General features: G+C 35.5%; 1 protein-coding gene across 1 annotated transcript in view; it reads left to right on the forward strand.

The window, feature by feature from the left end:
- Window positions 1-21,255, forward strand: part of FAM126A (family with sequence similarity 126 member A) — a 92,761-nt gene that overhangs the window by 70,799 nt on the left and 707 nt on the right. The window contains exon 10 of the mRNA XM_007946563.1: window positions 745-904. Within this exon, the coding sequence (XP_007944754.1) occupies window positions 745-904 (160 nt within the window). The remainder of the gene's footprint in view (window positions 1-744; window positions 905-21,255) is intronic.

A 21,255-nucleotide genomic window follows, 5' to 3' on the forward strand; every position in this document is an offset into this window, starting at 1 on the left:
TTTCCTTATATTGAGGTGTAATTCATACTGAAGACTGTGATCTGCATTAGTAAGTGCTCAAATACTCATTTTCAGCAAGCAAGGTTGTGTCATCTGCATATTGCAGGTTGTTAATGAGTCTTCCTCCAATCCTGATGCCTCATACTTCTTCACATAGTCCAGCTTCTTAGATTATTTGCTCAGCATATAGATTGAATAAATATGGTGAGAGGATACAACCCTGATGTACACAGTTCTTGATTTTAAACTACACAGTATCCCCTTGTTCTGTTTAAAAGACTGCCTCTTGGTCTATGTACAGGTTCCTTGTACGGACAGTTAAGTTTCTGGAATTCCCATTTTACACAATTTTATCCATAATTTGTTATGATTCATACAGTTGAATGCCTTTACATAGTCAGTAAAACACAGATAAACCTTTTACTGATGTTCTTTGCTTTCAGACATCAATAATGATATCCCTTGTTCCATTCCCTCTTCTAAAACCAGCTTGGATTTCTCCATTAGGCATCTGGAAATCCAATTTAATATTTTGAAATGTTTAACTTAATCACTCACATGATATGTTTAACTATAAGTTTCCTTCTGAGCTCGTAACCCTTCTTCTAGAGGATTTATGCATCATCTTATGAAATATCGTGGAGAGAATATTCTTTTTGTAAACATGTTAAAACTTTAGCATCATGTTTTATCTAAGGGTATGATCTGTTGATATCAATCTTACACTATTATTTTTCTTCTTAGGTTGCTAATGCAATCAAGGCTTCATTGCCTCATGGTGCCATGAAATCTAGTAAGGAGGGCACAAGGTGTATTCAAGTTGAAATTACACCAACTTCCTCTCGAATATCAAGAAATGCAGTAACCAGCATGTCTATAAGAGGCCATAGGTGGAAAAGACACGGTAAGAAATATAAGCTCTTCAAATTAGAGCATTTTAACTCAATCATATTTTTCTCTGTACTTGTGGTGCTATAAATTCTGGCTTTAGTAAATAGTACTGTATAGGCCTGAAAGGGAGAGCTGTTGAACCACTCTTAACTCTGAATTTACTATCCAGGAGTGATAGGCAATAAAGAAAATGGATCTTATGTCATAAATGAAAATTTGTTTTAAAATTATGTTGACTTTTAAGTTTTATTTCAGTGGAATGGGAGAGGAGGAAAAATGCATTTTCAGATTATTCGTATATTTTGGGTCTAATCATAACTATTTGAAAATATTTCTTAATGTTTCTTATTTTTCGATTACTTCTTCAGCTAATAACATTGCATATTGAGATAGAACAAACCAGTAGGGACTTTCAGCATTTTGTTCTGGACGTTTTGGTAAAAAGTTCTGTAGCATTGATGCAACTTTAAGTATTTCTATTTTCTTGAATTTGATTATCTTCTAAGATTGTTGTTTGTTTGTTTTAATATTCCTTTTTGACTGTTCATTTTATTATTTAAAAACTTTACTGAAAGTTAATTTTGTTCACCATAACTTTCTCAGTACTTTCCTTTCCTTCTTTTTTCTATTAAATTTCTTGTTCTCTTTTTTTTTTTTTTTTAACTTTCACCCACCTAGAAGTTATTGTAGTGGCATGAATCAATGTAAGAAGAGGATTACTATCACCTTCCTTAGAAGGTATCCACTGGATGGGAAGCAAAAGGCCACTTTGCCCCAGGCAAATATGTGTATTAGGAGTAAAACAGAATCTGTTCTCTGTTTTCTTCTTTCTGTAAACAGAAATGAAAATGGCAACTCTTTTAGGGATATTCAGTTCCAGTAGCCTCTGTGGTCTCTGTAGAGAAAATGGAAAAGTGAGAAGAATGAAGTTATTTATGGTGAAATAGGAAGTTGGTGATGAGAACAGTTGCCATTGTTCCCACTCAGGGAATCTAGAAGATAGTGTGCCAAAAAAGAATGACAATGAAATTATGCAGCTTAACCAATGATCATTTTAATCGTTTTCTTTCTTAAAGTTAGCACAATAGTTCTTGAAAGTCCTTTAGGAAGGCATGGAAGAAATGGTAATGTTTTCCATTAGCAAGGCAAATTATACTACTATTTAAAACATAGAGTCTAAAACATACTTCAGTTTCTTCAGTGAAAATTATGTTACGAATGGGGCTAGTTTACAGGTAGAAAGTCATTTAGTTAGGTATGGTGGTACCCTAAGACTGGTTTTTCTGTTTTGGAATTAATTGGTGAAAATAGGCACAAAGGCAATGAGCCAGATCATATTGATCATTCCTAGTTCCAAAAATATATAGAGGTTATAGGAAATTTTACCAAAAAATGCAAGAATGAATTTTAGTTCCTTTTCCAATTTCCTTTCTTGCTATTTAGGTGGACTTATTAGAAATTAGGGGAATAAATGTTAGGTCCTACAGTTAAAAATGTGAAATCTTGAAACTTACTTTTATTTTCATATGTGTGTGTGATTGAGAGAGAGAGGTTGTGTTTGTGTGGCCATGCATGCATTTAACAGGATGAGAGTATGTACCTTACAATAAAATGGAAGCCATTTCCCAGAAATACCTGTAGGAAAAAAAATCACCAAACAAGATAAACCAAACTCACTGCCATAAAGTTGTCTCCGACTCACAGTGACCCCTCCTTGGGTTTCTGAGGCGGTATCACTACAGACGTAGATTGCTCAACCTTCCTTCCAAGGAGTGGCTGGTGGGTTTGAACCGCCAGCATTCTGGGTAGCAGTCAAATGCTTTAGGCATTACGCCACCAGAGCTCCAACAAGATAAAAGAATATTTAAATATATTATATCTATAAATTCTTACAGATCTTTAAGGTTCCATTTTGGCCACCACCTTAAGGATTGGCATTCTGTCTTAGGGCTACAGCCACATTAAAGTAACCTTCCTTACTACGTATTCCTCTTCATTTATTCCTCCTTCACAATTTTAACAGTAGGGAAACTCCATTTATGGTAACAAAGTCACAGATGAGGCTATACAAGAGAACAAACTATAAAAAGCAAATCAGGTACATGGAGCAGATACAGAATTTAGCTTACTTAGTCTTGTATACCACTCCTCTATAATGTGAATTCCTTTTATCCAAATGGACTCCAAATTATCCTTAGTCTCTAGTCCTTCTTATTTCCCTCTACAAGTAGACTACATTTTCTCCTTTTAGGGTTATCTTGGCTTTCCTTCTCAGGGCAGTATTTTTCATTAAGTTACCATATTCTGATGAATTAAACACTTTTCTATTTTCCATCTTCATGCTTTTGTTTCCTACTGGGATACCTTATTGTTCTGGGCTTTCTAGCTGACGCTGGCTCCTTATGGAAAAGATAGGTTTCTTTGCCTAGATAGACCTCAAATTACAAATATATTATATTCAGAATTGATACATTTCTTTTTGCAGAAATGAGATTAAAGGGATTATAGATTCCAGGGTAGCCCCAGAGTAGTAGCTGTAGAAAATAGCATCTATGCCAAGCACTGAAATTGCACACTTGCAAGGACATAGCAAGGGTAAGGAGCACCCAGGGGCAGTCACTAATTGTGCTCCCCACCCAATTTGAGCACTTAATGGCAATCTCTAAGTTGCATAGCCCTCACCTCCAATTTCAAGATGAATGAATGTTGATAGATAGCGGCCAATGTGTCAGCAGAAACACTTTCCTTCTTCTTGTCTGGTTGCCTCAATCAGGTACCTTCATATTTGTGACATCCCAGAATGTCACTCTGTGCCTTGCCTGGCGCCCCCTTGCACTCACACCCAGAGGCAAGTGCCCCCCTCTGTCACCCCCTCACCACACCTCTGGGTCTATGGTACTTCAGGAAGAAGGATGTTTGGCAGCACTGGTTTAATAGAAACTGCTTAGTGGCAGCTCCCTTCAGGTGGCACCCAGGGCACATACCATACCTGCCATACCTTAGATGATGTTGTTGTTGTTATGTGCCATTGAGTCAGACCTGACTCATAGCAACCTGTTCGTGAGTTTCTGAGACAGTATCACTATGGAAGTAGATTGCCCAACTTAACTTCCAAGGAGTGGCTGGTGGGTTTGAACCGCCAGCCTTCTGGTTAGCAGTCAAATGCCTTAGGCACTATGCTACCAGAGCTCCTATACCTTAGATATGCCATCAATTACCCACAAAAGCCTTTTTTATCATAACCGTGTTTCTGAAGCATAGTACTATTGAATGTAAGTTCAATTTATGACTCTGAAACCATATTTGGAATTTTTATATCTGATGAAACTCCTAAATGGGATTCCCATCCTACCCCCTCATCACATCAACCCTCAGAAGAGGAATTCCTTCCCAAATGCCTAAATGTATCATGCATTGGGAACAAGGAATATGCAGCTCTAAGCAAGTGGTAATGAGGGTTGGGATGGAGGAACAAGAAACTGTCAGGAATAATCTTTTTTGAAAAATATCTTGCTCTTTTCTTTGTTATTAGCAGTACTAAGAAAGAAGAAAACAATTGGCCCTTTTTATTTTTCTGTACTTGGGTCTCTTCCCTCTTCTTCCCTTTTTTCTCTTATTTTATTTATTGCCTCTTTCTTTTTTCTTCTTTTCCATCCTATCTGGGGATAAGAAGGAAAGGAATAAACAAAATTCTCCCATATAAGCAACCAAGTAGATTTTTTGTTGTTGTTGTTTTACCCTCCTCTATAGCTCTGGAAAATTATAACAGATAAAGCTGGAAAGTGGGAGCTCTGGTAGCATAGTGGCTAAGACACTTGCCTGCTAACCAGACGGCTGGCGGTTCAAACCCACCAGCCACTCCTCGGAAGGAAGGTTGGGCAATCCTACTTCTGTAGTGATACTGCCTTGGAAACCCAAGGAGGGGTCGCTATGAGTCGGGGCTGACTCGATGGCAAATAACAACAACAACATGCTAGAATATGGGGGCTCTGGTAGCACAGTGCCTAAGGCACTTGACTGCTATCCAGAAGGCTGGTGGTTCAAACCCACCGGCCACTCATCGGAAGGAAGATGGGGCAATCTACTTATGTAGTGATACTGCCTCGGAAACCCAAGGAGGGGTCGCTATGAGTCGGGTCTGACTCGATGGCACATAACAACAACAACAACATGCTAGAATATATTTCAGGATAACCTAAAACTTTGGGATCTGTCATTTTTTTTCTTAAAGTTAAAAATTATTCACAGCTTATATTGTAATGGAAAGTGTTTTTATGAAAGATAAAACATTGCTTTAGTCTAATATTTCTACGTTTCAGAACATATTCTTTACCATTGTCTTGTTGTTGAATAACAGCTCAAATTTCTAGAATTGTGTTTTGACCAGTTCCAGTACATGCTTGGCCCTGTAATTTTAATTTTAACCAGAGAGTACATCCTTCTATTGACTAAATAGGGTGATTTTTAAATTTAAAGAAAGATTGGTTTCAACTAGGGTGTTATTTTGGAGGAATCTGACTGATAGCATGTTTGCCTGTTGCCTGCAACACACTTCACTTGATTATTTCAATATTACACTAATGTGGCTTAATGTGTTTTTCCAACTTTTTGAATTTAGGATTTAATTCTCTAAGAAAAACTTAGTAAATTTATAATTCCATGTCAATATATATATACATTGGACTTAAATTTGCAATGTAGAATTGCTGCTTCTGACTTTTAAGGGTCATAATTAGGAAATTAATAGCTTTATTGTTATCTTACTAATCCTTTTAAGTTTATTGTGTTTCTTTTGGTTGTTGATGGTGAGTAACTAAAGCAAAGGGGTATTCTCCGAATCTAGATTGTCAAGGCAGCTGCAGATTAAGGGCTATCTAGAAGTCATAATTTGAAAGTAAAATGCATAGTTGAATAAATTTATAAAAACATTAAATAAAGCAAGAGAAAAGTGAATAGATTATGACCATAATAAGAATTGAAATGAAAATCCCAAAAAGAAAAATAAGATTTAGTGAAATAACCTGTTAATTATTTTTATAATTAATAATAATAAATTAAATTTTAGTTTTTTAAATATTCATTTCCTTTAAAATATAAACATAATAGCTTCAGGAAAAACAGAAAGTATTTCCTTACAACTGTGCTCCAAGTCTATACTTGTTCCTAACTGTTGCTTCCACATCCATGTTCATCATCTACCATTTCAATTCTAACAACTCTTTTTCTTAAATGTAAAATGATTCTTGCACACTTCAGGGTTCTACTATACAATCTATACTTACTTTTCCTTTCTTTACCATTCCCTCCTTTCTTTCAGAGCAAATTTAATTGCTCTTTCTTCTTCTTTTTTTTTTTTTGGTCTGTTCCATACCACCACCATTATGACTCATCTTTCTACCTTTTTTTTTTAAAAAAATGATCTATACTTGGAACAATTTAAGGAACTTTCCTCTTTTGAAACAGTTATTGAAATATATTGAAAAACCCTACTTTATTCTATATAAGTCTCCTAATTAAGTTGTGGTTGCAAATAATGAGTGCTTGTAATTTTTGTCAACTATGGCACATAACAACAACAACAACAACAGTCATCTAACAAACAAAGCCTGCGTAGTGAAATCTTAATTGTTCATTAGTACACACCATTCTTCGCACATGTACATTTGGGAGAGAATGAGACAAACAAGTGAAAAGCATTTGGTGCACTTTAAAGCACTGATTGATAATTAAGAACTACTTAATTTATTTTATTAACCACACATTAATTGTATTCTTGATTAAGTTTTATTAGATAGCTTGTTCTTTAAATGGCCCTCTGATTAGTCCTTTCTTAAAACTATAAATTTTTGAAACAGAGTTGGGATTTTCTCATTGTGAGATAAGCACAGTTAAGTAGAGTATCAAACAAAAGTATACCAAACCAAAAGACCAAACTCACTGCTGTCGAGTTGTTTCCGACTCATAGCAACCCTTTCTTGGATTTCCAAGGTAGTTTCTCTGCAGAAGTACATTGCCCAATCTTCCTTTCAAGACAAAAGCGTGTGTGTGTTATATAGTAACAATAATCAATCTGATTTTTTTCGGCCATTTCTATGGTCCTGAAGTATAGTACTCACTTTTTTTTTTTTTTTTTTTTCTGGTACTTCTATAACTATACAGTCAGAATTTTTTTAAAAAAATTTTACTTACGTCATTTTATGCTAAGTTAACATGGAAAAAGAAATTAGATTGAACTTGTTTTTCTCACTTACAGACAGTTACAGCTGTTTGTATCAGGCAAATATTAATAAGAAAAATAATACTTACAAACTGCATACTTTTGAGTTTTGCTGTACCTTTGGTCTTGGTATATGGTAAACGGTTTGTTTTAATAACATTGCATTTCATTATTTTGATTTAGGAAATCCAAGAGGATAAAGGTTTTTTTAAAAAATTTTTTTTCTAATTTTCATTGTGATTTGGGTGAAAATTTAACAGAGCAAATACACTTTCCATACAGCAGATCACATACATTTTGTCTCATGACATTGACCACAGCAGAATGCAACATCTCCTCTTCCACTCCTCCTGATCGGTACCGCCTCCCTGTGACTACCCCTCCATGCACTCCTACCCCTTGAGCTGTCTCCCTGTGCCTGAGCAGCCAAGAGGATAAAGTTTTAAGTAGTGAAAATCTAAATAAGGTCTCTATATATTTTCAAGTCGTCTAACTTGGTGATACAAAATAAGTACACTGAAGATGTTAAGAGTATCTAATTATGTAGATATTTAAGTGAAAAATCAAATGAAATACAATTTACATAAATTGAATCCAAAGAAAATACAATCTCATTGTTTTAGCAGTTTTATTGCATTTTCAGCATGTAACATTACTAAGTTTCTGTTTAATGAATGACAGCTATTTAAACAAATTCAAATTATTATAGCAAAATTCAAGGATACCTGTGATTATTAAAACAATAAGAGTGTTTTAATACTGTTACACTTAGATGAGGAGAGAAAAGGAACAATAAAAAGATGCAGTTTGTGTTTGAAAATTATTTAAAATGGGTATTGGTTTAGTAAATATTTTAATAAGTTTCTGCCATATGATAACATAGATGAAACAAGACAATACTAACTTTCTAACACTATGAAAAAATCTGGATAATTCTAATGGGTATATTACAGTTAATATATTGTAATAATTATGTTTTTAAATATTTAAAAATATTTAAGGTCATCTTTATAGATGCTGAAGAAGGTAAATTATCAAAAGTTTTGAAATGAAACATTTATTTTTATGAATCTGATTTTATGAAGAAAGTCTTTAGTTGAGGAGAAAGTTGCTAATTGTTAAGAAAAATTTTTAAAAATACAGAAATGATATCCTAAACTCAAAAGTAGTAAACTTTAAAGAATTTGACTACTGGGATCATTTTTATATCTGTAATTAAAATTTCTACACCCACTCCTCACTTACTGACACGGTTGGGTTCCAAAGACCAGGTCATTATGCGGAAATTGGTGTTACGTGAGAATGGAGGGTGACTACATCGGATTGCAAAATGGAAGATGACTATGTCATTACATAACTGCCAAATTACATCATTACATGCCTGCCAAACACTGAGAATCATGGCCCAGCCAAGCTGACACCTAACCTTAACCATCACAGCCAGTGTTACTCCTGCCTAATACCTCAGCATTCATTACTGCCAGATGTATGTTGTTAATCTGCAAAATAGTTGGATAGTAGATTTGTTACTCTTGTCATAAATGTGAAATATTTGATATTGAAATAGTCGGTAAGTGAAGAGTAGGTGTAATGCTTATATGTTTTTATTTTAAAAGTACTCTATATTAACAAAACTTGGAAAATAAATTATTTGGCAGTTTTTTTAAAAAAAGGCTTAAATGTTTTTAATAACATTTGGGAAGTTGCGTTATTTTCCGATTTTAAAATGCTATTTGAGGAACAAATTTTCTTTTCCCAATATAGATGATAAAACATTTGTACGAAAAATAAGCATTTCCTTCAGACCAAAGTTTGCTTTAGATGAATTTTATCTGACATTCTTGATATGGAAACTTTACATTCAAAGGACAAAATAAAATATTAGGAAATATTAGTTGACTAAAATGACATATTAACCAAACAGGTAAAATATTATGCTGTTTGACACATGTGAACATTAGATTTAAGAGAGGAAAGATGTGTTTGCAGTCAATTTTTGAAGAAAAAGAAATCTTGCTCTATTTCTAGGTAAAAGAAAAGTCAAGACGTTTTCTACTCAGAGAAGCAATATATTTCAGAATTATTGGTTTTATGAAGCAAAAACATTTGTAAATTACTGTGTTTTACATTTTTATTAAGGAGGTCTTACATAACTCTTAGGAGCTTTGTTGCGTAGTGCCTAAGGTACTTGACTGCTAACCAAAAGGCTGGCGGTACAAACCCACCAGCCACTCGGAAGGAAGGTTGGGCAATCTACTTCCATAGTGATACTGCCTTGGAAACCCAAGGAGGGGGGTCACTATGAGTCAGGTCTGACTTGACGGCATATGACAACAACAACACATAAATCTTGCTGTAGTTAATCAAGAAGTTATTATTTGTTATTATTGAGCATCCTTTCTATTATCATTTGTTGCACAATGCACACCAAAGAAGAAATAAGTTTTTATAGATAGTTTTGTAATAGATGTTGCTTCCCTATTTTGGTCTGTCTGGTCATGAAGATCTTTAATATAATTAGGAAGAATTCACCTGGTCCAGCAGCATTGGTATATAGCAATTCTTAAAGGCATTCTTGTAACTTGGGACAAAAGAAGTTACTATGACTGAATCTGCTTCAAAAAGGAGAATTATATTTATGTCAAAAGCTAATGACTAGACTGTTGATCTCTTCTATTAAAGGAAAAATGGTAATAATTCCTAACCAGTGTGTCTATGTAAATTTGTTTTGGTTACCTAGTCCCTCTCTGACAAGAATATACCACAAATGGGATGACCTTAACAAACAGTTTATTCTCTTACAGTTTGGTGCCTTTAAGTCTGAGTTGAAAGTGCCAGGCTCTAGGGGCTGGATGAAAGCACCTCACCCTTGGGGTCCAACTCCGCCTCTTGCTCCCAGCCCACTGGAGCTAGAGGCTTTTCTTCACTCAGCTGCTGGCTGCTGAGGCTGACAAGCCCAAGGTTGACAAGTAAAAAGGCATAGTCTCGATGTTACCAAACCACATGGCAGGCCATTCAAGTCCATTGAAAGTCCCATGGTTGGCAGAATATGGTAGGTTGCTGAGCAATGGCATGGCTACATGCAGGGTTCAAACATGCTATAAGCTCGAGACCATTCCCCAAGGCTTCTTCTTATATACAGGAAGCAGACCACATCCCTAAGGCAGCTACTCAGCTGCTCACAGTAGGTTCCACCATGGAGTTGATTACCAGCCTCATAATGGGGAATACCACATCCAGCTGCCCAGCCACACAACCAGGCAGGCCCAGCCAAGTTGATACACAAACGTAACTACTACAAAATCTTTCTAGACCAGATTGTTTTACTCATCTGTGTGCTCTTTTCTTATCTATTCTATTCTACTTCTGGCTTCAGGAAGCAGATTTCTAAGTCTTAGTTTATGCCCTTGGTCACAGTGCAACCTTTCTCCACCTTGTCATTATTCTGTGGTTCTAGGATATCTGCCTTGTAAATTACTGACCAAGCCTATGGGTTGCTATAGTTTTAATCTTCTATAACCAAGATGTAACACTTGCTTGATACTTTGTGTTATTCAGGTATGACTTCTGTTGCTTAAAAATGCTAATAAAGTACACACATAGTTTGGCTATGTGTCTATCTGTGGCTGCTCAGTGCAATCAGAACGAAATTCAAACTGCGTGCTGTGGCATATATGACTCTAGGGATTTACCTTCTACCTATTGCTTTGACTTGACTTTAGATCACTCTCACACTGGTTCACTAGACTCCTGCCTTCTTACCTTTCAACATGCTGAGCTCATTATTGCCTTAGGAGCTTTGATATTTGAAGTAAGCTTTGAGCTTTCTTTTCTTCAGATGCTTTTGTTGCTAGCACTTTTTCAACATTCACATCTCAGCTCAAGTATCTCTTTTTCAAGGAGGTCTTCTTGGACCCACCCCCCCATCTAAAGTAGCCTTTTTCCTCTACTGACTTGCTTATTCTCTCTCATTACTCTTATTTTCTTCCTTGCATTTCCCAGTAAAATTCTCATATTTTTTTACTTGTTAATTCCCATAATAACAATGTTAAACTCTGTGAGAGATGTCTTTCTCTGGTTGACTGTTGTATCCCCAGCACCTAAAACAATGCCTGACACATAGTAGGTACTCAATAAATAGTAATTTAATGAAAATAAATTTATAATATAAGGTGAGCAATGTTTTGACTGAAAAACCATGTAAAAACATAGTGAATTGGATGGAGGGTATTCATTTAGAATCCCACCACTAAAACAGTTTTACAGAGTTTTCTTTTTTTTTTTTCCCCATATGTGTATGTACTTTTCATAGTTACACTTGATTTATGTTTTTTATTTTGGGTAGTTTTTTTTTTTTGCTTTTGTTCCATTAACATTTCCTGAAGTTCTCCTACTAAATCTAATTATTTTAATGGCTACATAATACCATATTGAGTTGATTTTCCATTATTTATTCAACTATTTTTCTACTATGTCAAATAATTTTTGCTATTATAGATAACACTGCAATGAATAGCTTAGTGAATATAGATAGTATTTTTCTTCCATTGGATAAAATAAATTATAAATATAATAAAACAACTAGAGCAATGTGTATAAATTTGTGTAGGTATTTTGTGACATTTAAAAAATCTGTATTTTGAAAATTATAAAGAAACGTGTAACTTTCTTTTGGGATCTACTCTAAAATGTTTTTCGTAATTAATGTCAAAAAGTATATATTTTTTAGGTTTCAGCTTTTTTTTGTTATTTTTGCAAGCTTATATAAGTGCTTTGTGTCATAGCCAGACTCGTTTAAACTCTTAAGGGTGTCTGAATATAGAAAAAAACAAACTCACTGCCATGCAACTCATAGCAATTCCAACCCACCTTGGGTTTCCGAGGCGGTATCTCTACGGAAGTAGATTGCCCCTTCTTTCTTCCGAGGAGTGGCTGGTGGGTTTGAACTGCCAGCCTTCTGGTTAGCAGTCAAGTGCCTTAGATACTATGCCAGCAGAGCTCCCCAATCAATTATTCCTTTATTAAAATTATCATTTTTAATAAATAGGGCAGCTGGAAAGAAATGAAGACAAAAGTTATGATAAAGAGTTTGTGAAGTGATAGAATAGATATTTGAGACTAAAATTACATTTGTGAGAGGAACCAACTTTTTCATGATCAGTTTTATTTATATTTACAATTTTGCTTTTTTTTTTTCCTAAAAGCCAGAAGAAATTTTGTAGGGAGAAATAATTTGAGTTCCTTTGAGAACCAATTTGAAAATGTTTATTAAAAGTATTCTTTAATTCTCCTCATTTCTGCAAATGGGAGAAGGTACCCAGTTACCTACATAAAGGTGATACAACTAAAGTATTTTCTGAGAATTTCCTCTCTGAGTCTTTATCAAATTTTCTGAATTATTTGAAGTCAAACGTATGTATTTATATGTACAAATTAATCATGATACCTTTTATAGGTACAGATTAATCATGATACCTTTTGCACAGAGCTTTGAAGTTCTAGATTTTAAAACAGATTATTTTCCTATACATTTGTATTCTTTTACAGCATTTTTGATATAATTTTCTTAGAGCAGTTATTGACTTCTCTTAGCTGTTATTCTTTCTATAACATAACAAAAGAACCATAGATTTTTTTTTAAGTCTGAAATTGAAAGAAAATTCAGCTTTTATTTTATTTTTTAAATTTATTTATTTTTTTAATTTTATTTTATTTATTGTGATTTGGGTGAAGACTTACAGAGCTAATTCACTTTCCATACAGCAGTTCACATATACTTTGTCTCATGTCATTGACCACAGTTTACAATGCAACAGCTCCCCTCCCACTTCCTCCCCATAGTTACCTCTTCCCAGTGACCATCCCTCCATACTCTTCTGTGCCCTGAGCTGTCTCCCTGTGCATAAGCAGCCCCTCCTTCTCCCATGATTGTTCTCTCCAGGGTGTGTGTCTACTTGAGGTAAATGTTTAACTCACATGCCTGTACATTGTTTGGCTGGAAACCACAGGTGTGGGTTCAATTCCAGACCTGAAGGGCAGCCAGGGGCCATAGTCTCAGTGGTTCCACCAGGCTCTATTGGACCAGCAAGAACCATAGATTTTTAAAGTTGTTTTTTTTTTTTTTTTAATGTTACTAAGTACTAAGGCACTTGACTGCTAACCAGACGGCTGGCGGTTCAAACCCACTAGCCACTCCTCGGAAGGAAGGTTGGGCAATCCTACTTCCATAGTGATACTGCCTCGGAAACCCAAGGAGGGGTCGCTATGAGTCAGGTCTGACTCGACGGCACATAACAACAACAACAACAAGTATTACTAAGGAGCCCTTCTGGTGCAGTGGAAAAGTACTTGGCTGTTAACAAGAAGGTTGACAGTTCAAACCCACCACCTGCTCCAAGGGAAGAAAGTCTGCTTCCGTAAAGATTACAGGGTTGGAAACCCCCTATGGGGCAATTCTACTCGGTCCTTCAGGGTTGCTATGATTCAGAATCAAGTCATTGGCAGTGGGTTAAATTTTTTTTTTTTCACTGCACCTAAATTTATAGGTAGTTTCATTTCTTCAAAACAAAGAACTTTTGTTTTTCTCTGCTATCCAAAAACTCTTCCCAGCACAAAACTAAAAACCAAACTCATTGCCGTCAAGTCAATTCCGACTCATAGTGACCTCCATTGGGTTTGAGTCTATAAATCTTAACGTAAGTAGATTGCCCCATCTTCCTTCCACAGAGTGGCTGATGGGTTTGAACTGCCAACCTTTTGGTTAGCAGTCAAATGCTTTAGGCACTGTGCCACCACATTTCCTTCTTATAATCATTTGTTGCTGTTGTTATGTGCCGTGAAGTCGGACCTGACTCATAGTGACCCCTCCTTGGGTTTCTGAGGCAGTATCACTACAGAAGTAGATTGCCCCATCTTCCTTCCGAGGAGTGACTGGTGGGTTTGAACTGCCAGCCTTCTGGTTAACAGTCAAGTGCCTTAGGCACTACACTACCAGAGCCCCTTATTATTATCATAAGCTATACTATTTTTTCCTTTTATCAATTCAAACAACGTGCTCCTATCAGCTTACTTCAGGTCTTGTGTATATTATTCCACATTATTTATTCTAATAATATTTTTATCTCATAAAAGAAGAGTCACTTCATTCATCAAACAAATATTTATTGAGTGGCTACTGTTTACCAAAGGAGCTCTGGTGACGCAGTGGTTAAATAATTCAGCTGCTAACCAAAAGGTCAGCAGTTTGATCCCACCATCTGTTCTGTGGGAGAAAGATGAGGCAGTCTGCTTCCTTAAAGATTTACAGCCTTGGAAACCCAGTGGAGGTCACTATGAGTCAGAATCCACTGAATGACAGTAAGAGATACATAGCAGTGACCGACAAAATTCTATGCCCTAATGAAACTTGATTAATGGAACTTATATTTTTAATAAATCAGTAATTGGATGTTAGAGAGTGATAAATGTTAGGAAACAACGTGTTGTTGTTGTTGTTATGTGCCGTCGAGTCGTACTTGACTCATAGTGACCCCTCTTTGGGTTTCCGAGGCAGTATCACTATCGAAGTAGATTGCCCATCTTCCATCCGGGGAGAGGCTGGTGGGTTTGAACTGCCAGCCTTCTGGTTAGCAGTCAAGTGCCTTACCCACTATGCTACCAGAGCTCCCAGGAAACAAAGTTGGGAAGAACAATATCAAATATGGGAGATACTGAAAGTTTTTATAGAATAGCCAGGAAAGGGCTTACTGGGAAGGAGATTTTTGTAAAAAGACCTGAAGTAGTTGAGTCATGCAACTATCTTGGGAAAAGAGCATTCTCGGCCTAGGGAGCAGCAAGGAGGCCAGTAAGGGAGTGGAGCGGGGGTTGCAGAGTTATGTAGGGGATGAAATCGGAGATAATGGGGAGCAACAACATACAACAAATACCTGGTTGGGCTATAAAATGATCTCTCTCTATTCCATAATGTTTCCTGAGATATATGTTTCTGTTCTTTGTAGAGCTCAGCATAGAATTACAGACTTTATTTTTAAAATGAATTTACTTTAATAAACATTTTTAAAAATCTGACATTGTTGCCATTTTTCAGTAATAAAATATATTAATTAGTCAAAGACTGGGAAAACACATGCTCTCATTTTTCTCCTTGCCATTTAATGTAATGTTTTTTTTTAAATTTAATGTCCTTGTTTCTTGGACTGCATCTCTTTACTACTATCTTAATAAATGTGATTAGCAATTCAATTTCCTAGTGCTACTTAATATATTATTTTTGTCCTTTTCTTGCAAAGTTTCTTAAAGAGAAAAAAACGTAGAAACTTTTTTTGAGAAAGGGATTTTTTTTTTGCAAAATCCTTAATTTTCACCATTGAAGTGCCATTTGTAATTAAAAATTTTTTATTTGCATTTTAAAAAATAAAACCAATTTAAAAAAAACCTCACCATGAAGTTATGGATTACTTTAGGGTCTTTTCCTTTCTTCTTTTTTTTTAATCACATTTTTTTTTCTTGTGGTGAAAACATACACACACGTAGGGTTTCTTAAGAGACTTTGATTTGATCTGGCTGTGTGTTCAGTGAAAGTAAGTTATTTGCTTTCTTTAAAATGATTGAAATCTAAGCAGATAAATTAAATTTAATTGGGGATGTCAGAGGAGCCCTTGGTGGTACAGTGGTTAAAGTGCTCAACAAAAGTTGGTTGTTTGACCCCACCGGCTGTGACTTTGCTTTTCAGCTCCCCTACTGAATAGCTGTGTAGCTCTTTCTGAACTTCAGTTTCCTTGTCTGTAAATGGGAATCATATTGCCTACTTCAGAGGTCCACCACACATTGTTTAGAGAACTAAATTGAATAAAACATGTAAATAGTCTCACAAACACTTGTTAGTACCATTCAATGTAAATGGTATTGTTCTTTATCCCATTAGGCCACGTTGCTTATCTTTTTTGGTTTGTTAAATTTTAATATTCATTGGCTTTATGAATTTACTAGTTTACATAGTTCATAACTTTTTTTAGACCGTAGGTTCCTTTAATAGCTCTTTTGTGAAACTGCTTCTGCAATGTAAATGAACAAGTCTTGGCTGTTAGTCAACAGCACCATGGTGTTTTTCTCCTAGTTACAGTGCCCTCTGGCATGTACTGGAAAGATTTTATTTGCCCTCAATTTGAAGAAAACTGTTAGCAAGCAATTGGGAGTAGGCTTGGTTGGAACTTTTTATCGGTTAAATCTTTTTTAGGGAGCATACAGAACTAACAGGGTACTGCAGCTTCACCAACATGCTTAGGCATGTCTAGGAAATAGAAATTTTATTTAGAGAACCCTTAGTCAAAAGTTTTTGAAGCACTAAATTAAGGGGAAATTATTATACCAGCACATTGGCACCCCAGCCCAGGACAACATGGAGCTCTGAGAAGAGGACCCGCCAGAAGCACATAATGCTGGTGGGTATAGACCATCTAGGGCATCCATAAAAACTTCTGTTTTAAGTTTTCAGAATTTTAAAGAATCAGAATGTAACAGTGGTTCCCAGACTTTGCTGCACATTAGTCCACTGGGAGCTTTTAAAAGTCTTGATGCCCATGTCTTGTCTCAACTAATTAAATCTGAATGGGGGGTGGGGTGGGGAAAGCCAGGCATTAGTAGTTTTAAAGACCTCCAGGTGATACAGATATTCAGCAAAGTTTGGGAATCACAGGAATAGGGTGTATGTGTGAGGGCTCTCTTCTTTGACCAACCTGGTATTGTTTCACAGGTGTTAGCACCATTAGTGACAGTTTGCTAATGCTATCACTGAAAGTACTTGAAAATAATGGGTTATGTGAGCTTCCAACTGGTTCATTCTGGTTCAACATCCTGTTCAGAATTTGCATTTCCATCCCAGGTACACTAATTAGAATCTACAGTTTAACAAATCATTTTATTGTGGTTTGAGTGAAAGTTTACAGAGGAGATTAATTTCCCACTCAACAATTTATATAGGTTTTGTTTCATAACATTAGTTGCAATCCCCTCAATATGACACCTCTCTTCCCCTTTCCTCCCATTTCTCTTTCCTTCCCCATTTCTCTTCATCCTGCTTTTGTGACCCTTCCTGCCTTCTGAACTTAGTTTTGGGGCAAATGTTGCTGATTTGGCCTTGTATGGTTGACTTTTCTGAGGAGGATGTTCATCACAGGCATTATTGTTCACGTTATAGCTGAAAAGTGGCTTCTGGGGAGTGTGTTCAGTTCCTGCTTTAAAGGTTGTCTAAGGGCCACAGTCTTGGGGGCTCCAACTGTCAGATCAGTAATTCTGTTCTTTTTTATGATTTTGAATTCTGTTTTATATTTTTCCATGAGTTAATTTTTTTAAATGGGCGCATGCAGATTTACTATGAATTCTCTTTGCTTTTATATTGGCATAAATTTTTCTGTAACAAAAAGCTTTTTTAAAACGCTGAAACAAAAATATTTATACATATGTACCTTTGAATTTTTACTAAAACCACAGAGTACATTTCTAGAGAGAAAATTATGAGGTCAAAAGACATAAACTTATGACATTCTTAAAAACTATTTTCAAAGTGCTTTTATTTTACACCAGTGTATGTTGTTGTGGGTTGCCCTCAAGTCAATCCCTAGTCCTGGTGACTCCATTTATGAATGGTGGTGGTTGTTGTTATATGCCATAGAGTCAGACCTGACTCATAGCGACCCCTCCTCGGGTTTCCGAGGCAGTATCACTACAGGAGTAGATTGCCCGACCTTCCTTCCAAGGAGTGGCTGGTGGGTTTGAGCCCTCAGCCTTCTGGTTAGCAGTCAAGTGCCTTAGGCACTATGCTACCAGAGCTCCTTTATGAATGGTAGAACTGCTCAATAGGGTTTTCTTTTTTTAATTGTGATTTGGGTGTAAGTTTACAGCACAGATTTGTTTTCCTTTCAACAATTCATACTCTTTTTGTTTTGTGACATTCATTAAAATCTCCACCATGTAACAGCACTCTTCGCACTTCCTCCCTGTGTTTACCATTTCCCTTTTCCTCTTTCCCTATTCCTTCCTGCCTTGTTAGCTTTATGCCTGGGCAAACACCGCCCTTTTGCTCTCTTGCGGTTGATTGTTCTAGTAAGTGTGTACCTTTCTGGTATTATTGTATGCATATACGTAAGAATCACCTGGGGATCTCATCCACCTGTGGTCAGCTGATCTTTGACAAAGGGCCAAAATCCATTAAATGGGGAAGAGATAGTCTCTTTAACAAATGGTGTGGGCAAAACACATATATCCATTTGCAGAAAAATGAAACAAAATATATACTTCACACCTTACACAAAAAGTAACTCCCATGAATCAAAGACTTAAATATGAAGCCTAAAACTATAAAGTTCTTCAAAGAAAAAAATAGGGACGCATGCCCTAATTTATGGCATAGAAGCATACCCCAAAATACACAAACAGCAGAAGATAAACTAGATGATTAAGACCTTCTAATGATTAAATTCTTATGTGCATCAAAGGACTTCTCCAAAAGAGTAAAAAGAGAACCTACAGAATGGGAAAATATATTTGGCAATGACATATCTGACAAAGGACTTATCATTAAAATTTATAGAAAACATCAATGCCTCAACATTAAAAAGACAAACAGTCCAGTTAAAAAATGGGCAGAAGGCATGAATAGACTCTTGACCAAAGAAGATATTAAGCCAACAAACACACGAAGAAATGTTCAGATCATTGTTGTTGGGGTATGCTTCTATGCCATAAATTAGGGCATGCATCCCTATTTTGTTCAGCTGACCACAGGTGGTCCTAAATTCCTAAATGATATGTGTATATATCAGAGATTATTAGTGGTTATCAGGGATAGGAGGGAGGGGGAAAGGGAAAGCTTTTGTTTATAGGGCATTGAGCTTATGCTAATGGTAGTAGAATATTTCAGAAAAGGACAGCAATAGTGGTGGCACAACATGAAAAATGTCATCAATGTCCCTGAGCTATAAATGTAGAAGTTATGTTGATGAATGTCTTATTGTGTATGTTTTCACCACAAGTTAAAAAAAAATAAAGCCTGGGGATCTTGTGAAAGTGTACATTCTGAGTCAGTATATCTCGGGTAGAAATGCAAATTCTCAGCAGAGGGTCAAACCAGGATTAATGGGTTTGAAGCCCTGGTTATGCCCCTCCAGCAGATTTGTGGTTTACATTTGTTTTTGAAGAGTATACCTTGCTTTATAGTCTCATGTTGTTTTGACATTAAGTTTCATTACTAGTGCATTCTAGAAATAGTCATGGTTTTATTTCTCCATTTGCCACTGATATTTTCTCGGTACCCTTAAATAAAATCATGCCTTTTTGACATAGGATACTGAATAAAATCATGTCTAAGATTATTAACTAGTTAAGGAGTTTCATTCCTTTATCTCTGTTACAGTGTTTGCAGAATAAAAGATTGACAGCTAATTTGTTTTTCCAAATTTGCTTTGTAGAGTGTTTTAAAAAATCCATTTAAAATTTTCTCCAGTGTTGTAATAAACTGTTACAAGCTGGCTTATATCAATAGAATTAAATAAGTGTGAAGGAATAAACTGCTTAATTATATGATAACCACATTAATATTTACTAATACTAGAGATAATTGATGTGAGACAAAGATTAAACCTGTGACATTACTGACCATGATATCATAAATTAATAACTATTTTTCAAAATAGCATGGTTTATTAGGTCAGCCTCAATGTAATCTATTTTAAAAAATAGAATTTTACGTGTACAAAGGGGAATTCCTAAATGGAGTAGTTGTTAATGTTGACAAGAGCTAGAGTTTTTTGGCTGTCCATCCTTGAGCATTTCCCTAAGGCTTAATGTAAGTTCAAGTGGTCATAGTGCTATCTTAAAAAGAATAGAAATTCTATTTGGATTTACAGAAATATTTCTGTTTCATATTCCATGTCAAATGTGTGTGTGAGAAAATCCAGACCATAAAGTGATGCTCTGTGAATTTTTTCTTTGTCATTTAAAATTAAAGAACATAACTCTGTTGTCTCCAGTGTTGTCAGAGTATTGTAAATTGTGGAATTTTTTACAGTGCAAATATTTGACTTAATTCATAACATCCAGTCATCCAATTTTATTTTGAGTCTTGTTTTTCTTGTTTCGCATTTTTATTTTGTTTTGTTTTCAGCCATCATTTTGTCTTATCATCTTCAATTCTAGAGCAACCTGACAACAATAATGATACTACTGAATTGGGCAACCTTGTTATTCCTGAGATTAGTGTCACAAGTGTGGCCGGAGAGAGAACCGGGAATGGGGAAAAAGGCAGAACACTAGGAGAGATTGATGCTCAGCATATACAGGGTGTGCAGGAAACAGCCACAGATCCTAGAACTGAGAGCAAAGGCTTGCCAGAGATCAGGAGGCAGAAATCTGTAAGAAAAATCCTGGAGGATGGAATAAACTCACCTGGCAGAGTGCAGTTTTAGCAGAGCACTTTATAACTGCACTCCAAGGTATCTCATGGCAAAGGGCCACTGCTGCATGTTTAAGCAACAGTTGCACAGTCTCAACAACTTTGCATGTCACCTAATAATCAAAATGCATGAATTATGCACCACAATTTCTCAATGACTGTTAATGCTCTTTGGAATGGTCATACAGATATTGTCTCTGAATAAATTCCAAAACTTTTCTGCTTATGTTTTGAGATCTAAAATGATTTTTGCATCTTTATATTTTTTAAAATCTTTGATATGAACGATACTGTATATCTAGAATTTTAATAACTTAGAGCCTGAGATATTTATAGTCTAGTTTTTTTAAAAAAAACTTCATAAAATAATATAGAGTATAACCTTATTTTTTTAAAGTGTTTAAAATATTCTAATATCACTTAAAAAAAAAAAAAGTCCCTTGGTAAGAACTTCGATTTTCATATTGCTTTGCTACTGAGGGAGAGTGTACTCCTGGTTTACTGTGTGATGTTTTTTCTAATTGTTTCTGATTTTTTGCATGAATAATAGAATTCTTTCTAAAAGCAGTGTGGTGTGACTTATGGCATGCTTTTAATTTAATATATTCTAAATTACTGTCATTTAATCACAATGGACTATTTTAAGATTTTATAGAACAAATGTTTTGATTTATCCTTTGATTTTGTTCTGTTATAATCT

The sequence above is a fragment of the Orycteropus afer genome, unplaced genomic scaffold, assembly GCF_000298275.1.
Source record: "Orycteropus afer afer isolate SDZICR_OR568_19922 unplaced genomic scaffold, OryAfe1.0 scaffold00008, whole genome shotgun sequence".
NCBI lineage: Eukaryota > Metazoa > Chordata > Mammalia > Tubulidentata > Orycteropodidae > Orycteropus > Orycteropus afer.